This window comes from Chanos chanos, chromosome 2 (genome assembly GCF_902362185.1).
Source record: "Chanos chanos chromosome 2, fChaCha1.1, whole genome shotgun sequence".
In the NCBI taxonomy this organism is placed as follows: domain Eukaryota; kingdom Metazoa; phylum Chordata; class Actinopteri; order Gonorynchiformes; family Chanidae; genus Chanos; species Chanos chanos.
Window position 1 is genome coordinate 4,000,193 of NC_044496.1, and position 11,079 is coordinate 4,011,271.

General features: G+C 43.8%; 1 protein-coding gene across 1 annotated transcript in view; it reads right to left on the bottom strand.

Moving 5' to 3' along the window:
- Positions 1–1,352: 1,352 nt before the first annotated feature.
- rhpn2 (rhophilin, Rho GTPase binding protein 2) overlaps positions 1,353–11,079 on the bottom strand; it is a 26,059-nt gene continuing 16,332 nt past the window's right edge. Inside the window, exons 8-15 of the mRNA XM_030766221.1 lie at positions 8,274–8,461; positions 7,793–7,949; positions 6,703–6,822; positions 6,198–6,392; positions 5,335–5,411; positions 3,811–3,957; positions 2,025–2,180; positions 1,353–1,623 (exon numbers count right to left, since the gene is read on the bottom strand). Coding sequence (XP_030622081.1) covers positions 1,366–1,623; positions 2,025–2,180; positions 3,811–3,957; positions 5,335–5,411; positions 6,198–6,392; positions 6,703–6,822; positions 7,793–7,949; positions 8,274–8,461 — 1,298 coding nt within the window. The 3' untranslated portion in view covers positions 1,353–1,365. The remainder of the gene's footprint in view (positions 1,624–2,024; positions 2,181–3,810; positions 3,958–5,334; positions 5,412–6,197; positions 6,393–6,702; positions 6,823–7,792; positions 7,950–8,273; positions 8,462–11,079) is intronic.

Consider the following 11,079-nt stretch of genomic DNA (forward strand, 5'->3'; position numbering starts at 1 on the left):
AGATACTGAACTATTAAAGAAGTTGAAAGAACAGATGAGTGGAATCCCTACATGCAAACACATATGACATTGATTTTCTATCATAAGTCAGAGAACAGACAGGGACTAAAAAGAGTTGCTAGGTGTTTGTATTGAAAACAAGTTAGCAACAGCCACAGTTTATAATCAAACACTACTTCAGAGGCTTCAGACTGCATTTATAGTATATTTCTTGATTTTTTTTTTCCTTTTTTCCACATAAGTTATTTGATTATCAAACGTGTATAAACATCTACTTTGTAGACAAAAAAAATACTCCCCAACACTTCAGAGTGTTAGTAAAATACAGAAGTGTGAAACACAGGTTATCAGAAAAGTAAAGGCAGGTTTGTTTTGTTGACCGCATTTAGGTTTTTTGTATTTTTTTTTTGTATTTTTTTTTTCTTTTTCATTCTCATGCTCAAGTTTGATAATACATTCAACCTAAGCATGTACTGAGTTCTACTCACCCTTCCCTTCTGTGTATAATACAGGCTTCAGAGACTAAACAGCCGTTTTTTTTCTAAACCGTACCGTGGGAAACCCCTTGTTCTCCGCCAAAGCTGGAACAGACGGTTAGTCATGGCATGGAATCTTAGGGTTCATGGACTACTGGAGAAGACCAATCAGGTCAATTCATGCAGAAAGTAACAGCATATATATATATATATCAGTCTATCTGCCTTTACTTCTAACGCGCAGAGAACATCAGCTCCGATAACGCTATTTCTTTTTCTTTTTTTTTTTCTTTTTTTTTTGGCAAAACATCAGCTAACAAGAGCATGGCATTCACTTGAAAATGACTAGTGAGTGGCCTGTCTTCTTCCACCGCAAAAAGAAAAACTCCTTCATTTATCACCGGTGTAAATATTTAAATATAAAAATAAAACCATTTTTGAAAAACACGAAGAAAAAGTATTAGAGCAGCATAAAATGAGTTGTGTGGGTCTGTCGTTCTACAGATTAAAGCCTAACGAGTCTTACACACACTGGAGAGCGCTGTGTGCTCAGTCTCCTGATACTATAGCTTCCCGTCTGTGGTACTGACCTGGAGATTCAGTCCTCTCTTTGCCAGCGCAAATACACTGGAGCACACACACACACACACACACACACACCAAAACAGAACAAGAACAACAGCTTCACTCTGGTTTTTTCTTCATCATAACATCTCTGCAAACGTAGTTTTTGTTGTTGTTGTTGTTGTTTTTATATCTCCTTCAGTAACAATTCCTGACCCATTGTTCCCTCCCCCCTCCTGATGTATTGATGTGATCTGATTTTTCGGGGGGGGGGGTGTCAGATGACGAGCGGATGTGCGGTGGGGGGCCGCGCGGACCTGCAGGTCTAATACAGGGCGCTGTCGTTGTAGGAACTGGGGAAGGTGGGACAGGGCTTGTTCCAGGGCAGTGCGCCGCTGTAGTCGGCGGTGGGCAGGCTCAGAGTGCTGGCGCTCTTGTGTTTGTTCTTCAGGCCCCAGCTGAGGAAGGACATTTTCTTGGTCACCTTCCTGCCTTTGGGGTTCTTGTCGTCGTCGTCAAAGGCCAGGCAGATCATGGAGTAGGTCTTAGGCAGCCCGCCGGAGTATGTGGCACTCTTCGTTGGCTGTCGAAAACATACGAGGAGAAGATTAATGGGAGTGATAAAGTGAGATTGCTCTGCTTGTCACTGACCCAGTTATTCTTGTTTTTGTTTGTTTTAGAACTTAGAACTGAAACACAGCTTAGACACACACACACACACACTCACACACACAGATGAGTACAAATGGACATACAAGAACACGACCAGGAGAAAATAATCCTTCTGTCTGAGGGGGGGAAAAAATTACATTTTCTCATGGGAGACAGTTCCTACAATCCCTGTGAGGACAGACTCTGTGAAACCCGAGAAGCTGACAGGTGTGAGAACTTCCTCAGAAAAAAAAAAAAATAGAACTAGAGGAGTCAGCTGCTGACAGGGTGACAGGGGAGGCGGGGATATGTAAATTAGTAGGTTGGGCTTACCATGGATGGGTTGCTGTCCAACGAGCTGACCACTTTGATGTCTATGCCCTCCTCGTCCACATCCTTCAGCAGTTTCAGGACATCAGTCACCCCCATCCACTTACAGTCCACGTCGCCAATGGCAACCAGGTAATCACCCTCTTTCAGCCCATCCATCTGGAAATGGAGAGATAGTCAGGTGGAAAGGGTAGAGAGGACAAAAACAATGTCATCCAGGGGGTATTGGCCAGCGTATCACCCTGAGAAAGCCCTTCCTGCACACTGTACAGCAAATATTTACACTCCACCGCTTATCAGTCAAACAACATGTTCTCACACACCTCTCTTTAACACCAAAAACAGACATCAATTACTCCTGCTATTGGGTACGTTAGCACTCACTGACATATTTTGACTAATGAATATAAAGCAGACAAGCGCAAACTATAGAAAAGAGGTTTCACTCTCTTCTGATAACAGCTTGTGTGTGTTTTAAGTCTGGTAAGGTTAGTTTGTGTGTGTGTGTGTGTGTGTTCCTAGATACAGATCGGGGCCTGCCTGTTAAACCTCAAAACCAGGCCAGACTGCTATGGGAATGGACTATTCTGCTTTAGCTCTGATAATGCTCAAATATTGATGTTTACAGTTCACTTTCAAACATCTTAACAATAGAAACCTGCCCCCCCCCCCCCCCCCCAAAAAAACAGGCCCACGGGCAGACACAGGCACACGATAATTACAGAGCTGAACCCGTCCGGACCCAGAGAACAGCTCTTATGTAACTCTAGAAATCCTTTTCTATAGGCTGTCCCATTGCCTGTAATTAGTCTCTGTTGTTCCAGCCAGTTCTGGGACGTTTCTGCTAGTAAAACTACTGAAGCGGTGCATAAGGAAGATTAATGAAATCTTTTCACTGACCATTGATAAAGGGCAGACTCATGGGCGATTTTGTTTTTCCACAGAGGCTGTTCCCGGTGAAAAACACGTTCATTTCATAATTATTTACAACAACAAATAAAATGATCACATTACTGGTTTTAATCCCGTACCCATGAACTCCGATGGTTTGGTTTTGGTTGACTGCAGCTGAGGAATGTTCTTCCCCCCCACTGGAATTCATTTCAGTTTTTCATTCTCAACTTTTTCACTGGGCTCTTTGAGCTTCTTCATCAACCTACTGGAAGTTAGCTGCCTTATAACACTGTCTGTTTCAAGAGAATCATCCAATCTTTCACGTCCATAACCAGCTGCTTTAAACAGATGTGAATACATCTTTCATGTTCTATTATTTAAACAAACCACAGCCTCCATTTATATCTGAATGTCCACCCAGGTCTCTTCCAACAAAAACTGTCTGTCCTCCTGCTCTACAGATGTGGCCTGCTTTTACTTTACCCCTCATCGCTTCAGTACGTAAGCGTGTGTGTGTGTGAGTGTGTGTGTGTGTGTGTGTGCGTGTGTGTGCATGTGTAACAGAATGTGTATGTGTGTGCGCGTATGTGTGTGTGTGCATGTGTAAGAGAATGTGTGTGTGTGTGCACGTGTGAGAGAGAGTGTGTGTGTGTGTGCGCGTGTGTGCAAGTATGAGAGTGTGTGTGTGTGTGTGTGTGTGTGTGTGTGTGCACGTGCGTATGTGCGTGTGTGTGCATGTGTGAGAGAGATTGTGTGTGTGTGTGTGCGTGTGTGTGCACGTATGAGAGAGAGAGTGTGTGTGTGTGTTTAAGGGTGTATGTGTGTGTGTATGTATGTGAGTATACGTGAATGTGTATGCATTTCTATCAGTATGTTTCTATGTATGAGTACTCACCGCGGCTGCACACAGGGGGTCCAGAGACTGCACCTGGACGGGTGCGTCTCCTTTCAGAGTGAAGCCAAAGTCCCGGTCCTCCACCTTCAGCCGGACCGTGCGTGGAGCCGTCCACCGCTGTTTAGCCGAGAACACGGACAGGGGGCCCTGGAGAGCAGAGACAGAGCACAACCGTCACTACGGCAACTCGCCCAGGCAACAAAGCCATGGCAACCTGAGGGCTCTGTTAGTCAAACAGAGCTGATAGCACACCATGAAAAGAGCTCATTGTTTTAAATGGCAACACCAGCCAACCATTTAAGTGTTTAATGTTTACTTCCTTTGGAGTGTCATTTCTTACAGACTGACGCTGAGTTTGAAAATGTCAGCTGTGGTACACAGAATTTTCAGGCACCTCTAAACTAATAACAAAATAATAAATAGATGAGTACATTAAACGAATATAGTTTTGTTTTGTTTTTTTAATTTCTATGCCTAGTTAACCTGGTTGAGGATTCGAAAGCCTGGAGACAGCAGAATGAGTGTGTAGGCTTAGCTCTGATCCTGTTGGAGGAGACTAGGTACACATATTGCTTCGGGGATTAGATAGATCCCACAGATTACTCTTAATCCTGTTTAACTCTTCCTGGAAGCCAATGGGGAGATGGCAGTCTTGTCAGATTGTACTGTCTTATCAGAAAGGAAACCGTGGGACAATTCACCAAAAGACAATAAGCCATAGGACAACAGCAAGTCTGGAAACAAACGAACTGATTCAGCTAACGCCACAAAGTCATCTGGTTGACTTTTCAAAGACCTGTCCTGCGTTAAAAGGTATCCGAGAATAAAAACAACAACAACAACAAAAAAACTGAGACATTTGGGCTAAATTTAAGCTGCACTGTTCTCTCTTTTTTTTTTTCGAGGAGGTCAAAAGGTTGACTTGTGTCTTCCAAACTCATGAGAGAAAAAGTTGCCCAAAAGACACCACACCCCTGACGCTGAACTGTAATAGACTCAAAATGTTTGCTTTCTTTCTCTCTTTCTCTCTCTCTCGCTCTCTCTCTCTCTCTCTCTCTCTCTCTCACACACACACACACACACACACACAGTGAAACTGCAGTAGCAGTCTGCAGGCAGAGGAAAGAAAATACCCAACTGAAGAGCATAATTTCAAAGTGAAAGTTACACATATACTCGGATTTAATTTATGCTCCTCAGCTGCGCACGAATCACAGGGCCACTCGTGACCCTGCACACGCCCTGAAACACAACACGTCTCCAGTTTTTCTTCATCAGGCACCACGTTCTCCCCGGGTTATGCATGTTAGTATTCATTTGGATTCGATCTATTCAAAAAACAGCACGCGAGCTCACAAAGGACGCAAATCCCTTTTCTTTCACTGAAAATGAGACGACCACAAAAACAAACAAAAAAAAAAACAAACCACAAAATGCAAACCGAGCGTCGCAGTGCTGTTTTATGAATAGAGACACGGAAAAAGAAAGTCAATGTTAATCAGGAAAATTAGTAAGCCCACATACCAGCCGGTGGAACAAATCTTTGACTTTCACCTTAGTGGACACTGGCACTTCCATCTCTGCTTTGTGCTCTGTTTTAGCTGATGAAAGAAGAGAGAGAAAAAAACAAAGATGTCATTTGGTGTTCAAAATTCCAAAATGACTTATCAAACTGGTCAATTACGTCCTCAAGGTTTCCTTACTGTATCAATGTTGTGTGAAAAGAGGTTTTACCAGGTGACACATGTGCTATTGTTTACAGTGATCCAAACAAATGACTGTAAATAGGTGACTGATATTAGCATTTACATCTTATCATGAACTGTTAAGAATATCAATCAGCGGCTTGTTCAGCTTCCAGCAGGCGTTAATCACCCCAGTCAGTGGCTCTTTAATTTGTAAGGACCGTGACAATGCTAGCCGATAACACAGCCATCATCATCATCAATATTGTTCAGTACACTCATTTCATCATTCAGATCAAGGTTATAGATTTGCATGCACCACATATGTAGACTGGAAAGCCCTCATGGTAAGCACCCCTTACAATTTGCATGTTGTTTCCTCTAGTACATTTTAATCTCTACGTTAAGCAAAGACCTGTGAAGGAACTTCCACATTTGCAACATGTTATTGCTTGTGATATGGGCACAACATGTAACATGTGCATTCCAGTGCTCAGCCCTCAGATTTGAATTTAATCATTCAGCTGACGCTCCTCTCCGCAGTGACTTAACGGTACACCCTGTATAAGGTGTCTCACATCATGGGCACAACCTCTGGGCTTAAGTCCTTTGCCCTGGGCCGTGTCAAGGGTGGGGTTAAAACCCATAACCCTTTGATTGCTCCCTAATACAAAGAGCATAAGAACCCTCTCTGTGACTCACAGATAATGTCGGGAGCCTCCAGGTAGTCGACGAACTCGTCCTCGGTTTCGTTTTCGGTTAACTTGGCGAGCGAGCGTTTGTGGGCCGCCTCCAGGATGTCGCGGAGGACTTCCAGCTTGCGGAGGTGACGGCACAGGCCGTGGATCCTCAGCGCCTCCTCGTGATCCAAGATCGCCCTGCGCAGGTGGGCTTTGCCTGAGGGCAGAGGGTAGGGGTCAAAGATCAAGGTTAGGGTTACCCAGGTCAGAGCAGTGAACAGGGAAACAGACTGTAGACTCATAACTACAACAATTAGCAATTAATGGCCGATACACCAATTAAAACTCTGAACCTAGACGAAGTCCTGAGATAACTGTTAAATGTAGTGGTTTACTACTTCCAGCACTTTGTTCAGTGCGTTGTCTACGGGCGGCTGCAGAGCCCCGTGCCAGACGCTGTTGAGTCGGACGGGTGCCTTGAGTTGGAACCAGATTACGCTGTGGGTAATCCAGGGTCCTGGGCTTACCTATACGCTGTCTCTCCTCTCCTTTTCTGAGGATGTCGAGCGGAGAGCGACCATCTGGCATGGAGTCGTACAGCTGGGAAAGAGCTTTCTCCTGTTGGTCCTCATCGTCGCTGGGGCTTACTGCTCAAACAGACACACACAGACACACACAGGCACACACAGTCACACACACACCAGGCAAATTAACTCATATGCTTATAAATTAGGACATTAAAAAAATGTGAAAGAATGTCAAAACTCAGCAAGATCCTCAAAGAAGAAGAAGAACAAGAAGAAGAAGAATCATCTTCATCACCATCATCATCATCATCATCACGATAATCAATAGAACATAAAAGAATCTTATTGGGCAACAGTGGATAATTGCTGTCTTATATAAGCTTAGGGGATATCCAGTCCCCAGTGGCATAGTGAAGTTGAGGTCTAGAGACTTCTTGAAGGTGTTTCTGTCACCTTGTTATCTTGCTATTGGTATTTCCAGAACTTGCTTTACAGGACAGAGTCTCCTGACACTTCAACAGTCTATCAGAGGCTGTCATCTACTCCACAACGCAAAGAATCATGTTTCAAACCAAGCGGAGCTATTTTATAACACAGGTCGCACTGATACTGTCCTTCCCCTGACAATGGCTTGTTTGAGAAACTATTGAGTCATTACATAAGCTAATCCTCTGTGGGTACGGTAAAGTTTCCCATTCCAACAACAAAACCACTCTGAGCTCTCTTCTCATCTGCCTCCTGACCTGTGCTTCTTTCACACTCCTCTTTCTCTTTCTCTTTTTCTTTTCTTTCTTTCTCTCTCTCTCTCTCTCTCTCTCGCTCTCGCTCCCCCCCCTCTCTCTCTCTCTGTCCTTGGCCTTATAAAAGTTCCTTAAAGTGAAAGATGATAACTGCGTTTTAAACCGATATTCGATACACTTTCTCTACGGGAAGCGGAGGACCTGATGTGAATGCACTGCTCTGTTCACCAAAAGGTCTCTAGTCTCTAGCCTCTCCAGACTCCCAGTTCGCCAGGCGCTGCTGGACGCAGGGGTCGGTTTCTCCGGTTTCAGAGGCTTATGCAAGAGCCGTGATTTACTGTTTGACTTACGCTGATGGTCCAGCAGGGCAGTGGAGATGAAGTAGTGTGCGATGGAACGGTAGTGGTTAGCCTTCACTTGACACATGGTGGACCAGAAGAAAGGCACGTTGTCTTTAATGGGAGTCTGGATCATTGACTGGTGAACCTGGTCATACATCTCCCCAACCTAAGAGAGTTGAATAAAACAATACATGGTCACCAGTGATGAAAATGAAGCTCCATGCAGGAAGAACAATGTCAGATTCTCTTTAAGTGTGAATGGCTGCTCTTAAAATGTACCTTTCCCCCATGAAAAAAATAATAAAACAAGCCAAAGCACTAGCCCGTAAGTGAGCAGAGAGTTACCAACCAAGATAACAACATATATCTTTCCATCAATATGTACATCCATCCATCCATCCATCCATCTGTTTTTACTATACGTGTCCATCACTACTCCAACAGTCGCAGTACAGGACGTGACATCATCAAAGTAAAACACCCCCGTTACCTTGGCGGCCTCCTGGGCGACCTTGAGCAGTGCCAGGAACTCGTTGCGGATTCCGTGGAGGGTCATCCTCTCAAACAGACACTCCTGGGCCTGGGCCAGCATCAGCTTTATGAGCATGCTCAGCATGGCCGGGCTCATGTCGTAACTGGGCGTGTGTGTGAAGGTCTCCTTCAGGTGGTGCAGAACACCTGGGAAGAACAGGTCGCAATACATAAATAAATGAATAAATAAACAAACCTGGCACACCTGGGTGTCGGTGCTGGTGCTGGTGTGTGTGTGTGTGTGTGTGTGTGTGTGTGTTTTAGTGAGTATCCAGCCAATAGCCAGAGTGCTTTTGTTCCACACAATTCTCAGGTACTGCTATTTGCAATGATCTGGCAGTTTCATATATATATATGCAAATATGTTACTTCAAAAGATTTTTTTTTAAAAAAAAGTCAAATTGATTGATCTTCAAACTTGGCACTGTAAGTGGTGTCGTGGCTTTTTCCATTTGCATAGACATGGGCAAATTTCAGTATCGTTGCATTTCATTATTCACTTCACTGGAGATGTTTCAGAGGAGGAAAACCAACGTGACCAAAAAATGTAAAGGCTTTCAGTTTGTCTTGTTGGCATTCATCATCTGTCAGTGTGTGGATTATTCCACTCTACAGATGGAATTCCTCCTTCTGTAAACTCCAAACTGCACATCAGCAGATGAAGACTAAAGCTTAGCTATCTTCCTGTTAAGAACACAGCAAGATAAGAAAAAAAAAAAGATAATTTATTAAGCGTTAAAAGTTTTTTTGGTAACGTACGACTGAGGGTAACACACGCCGCTCGTCTCTTTTACGTGAACGGCCGAAAGGATGATCGTGCAGAAGAAAACATTCAGTCCCGTTCACGACGTAAAGAACAAAGAAAAAACAGTTCCGCCCGAACGTCTCTCTTGTTTTTCTATCTCTGGTATTTCCTTCATTTTTCAAAGAGAAGAAGCTGGCAGCAGGCGCAGAGACAGTGCGGTCAGAGAGCTCGCAGTCTGCCGGGGCCAACTTCACTTATTCATCCATAATAATGTCATTTCCTTTCCTTCTTTCTCTTTCCTTTTTCTCCCCCTTTGGGCACACTGCCTCATATCTCTTTAATAAGCCAATAACTGGCATTGAGAATTGGCATTTAATAACAAATAGCACAGGTTGATTAAACCACTCTTCTGTAAAAGCTATTTGTTGACACATTCCTTTGATAGCACGCTCAGTTATGATGAATAACCATCAGTGAGGAAGAAAGTCGATGACTTTTTTTTATTATTATTATTATTATTTTTAATGCTTTGCCTCAGGGGGACAAAACCATGACAAAACAACTTCTGCATTGATTCTCGGCGTCTTTTGTTTGACGGAAAGCAGCCAGCGCATCTGTCGGCAGGTGACATCAAGATAAAGACATTCTTGTTTTGCTTGAGAGACAAACTATCTGTAAGTCACGGCGAAACAGATGGCGGCAGGAAGAAGACCTTATATGGAGTTTCCGTGTGAGCAGGGTCACGAGAATCAGTATTAAAGCATCAAAAGGTCTCTGTGTGGTTCGCCGAATTTGTTTTGATAGTGCTAAAGTGAGTAAACACGTGGGAAAGGTTTGCTGTTGTTGTTGTTGTTGTTGTTGTTGTTGTTGTTGTTGTTGTTGTTTTCACAGGACAAAAGCATAATACATACTGAAGCCTTTCCCAAGATAAAGACTCCGTCTCACGTTGCTAAAAATCTCTCACTCTCTCACTCTTTTCTTTGTCTCTCTCTTTTCTCACCTTTACCCCGTGTGATAATGAACAAACCTGAACACACATCCACATGACTGCTGGTCCTTCCAGGCTGTAGCCTGATCAACAGGTACAGTCACACGACCAGTGAATAACATTATACCTCTGTGACTTCAAGAGCTTTCACTCACTCACACAATACACAAACACATATCTGTCTAATGGTCCAATACCATGGTCCAGTTCCCAAGCTCCCAAACAAACACAGATATATCACTCTACCACTGCTGTCGCTAGTGTAACGTCCTCCGCAGCTGGGTAGAAAGGTGTTTGTGTAACTAACTTTGTCTGAGCATTTTTTGGGGAGGTATTTCATCATGTAGGATGAAGTTTCACACAGTTTTCAAAGGGAGGAGCTGTTACAGCTGATCCGTGATCAGTGTTTAAAAATAGTAACCGTGCTGTCGCTTTCTCACAGCCAATTAATGAAACTAAAAGACCGCCGAGAGAAGAATGACAACGCCACCAAACATCATTAGTTAACCTCATTGGAAAACACATTACAAACCAACTTCCTTGATTAAATCATGCAAACGACATCAACTCCCCTTGAATGCACTGAGCTCTCTTTGATTTCTGTCTTAACAACTGCTTTGTGTAATGCGTTTTAAAGTAAAGCAAAGTTGACTACTGAGGTTTCACACGGCGTGCTGAGGGAGGACAGTGACGCCTAACAGGAGGTTTAAAAACCAAACAGAAGGGAATGTTCAGTATCGCTGGAATCTCCTCCACTCCAGGGGCTCCCTCCCTGACAATCCATGGATCATCCTCCCATCCCTGGATCTCATTCCAAAAATCTGAGCTGCGTTCGGTCGAATGAGGGACGGCTAATGTTCGCCACCACTCACGTGCGTTTTTTCTGTGAGCTTGTGCTCGCTGTAAACTTTTGCCGATGTTTGCCGACAATGAAAAAAACTGTTGCGTAAAGGTGACTGTCTCCTGCCAAAGCTATTGGAGGAAAGGATCCTCCAGAGTTGTCGCTATGGTGAAGCTGCCACCTTCAACCTG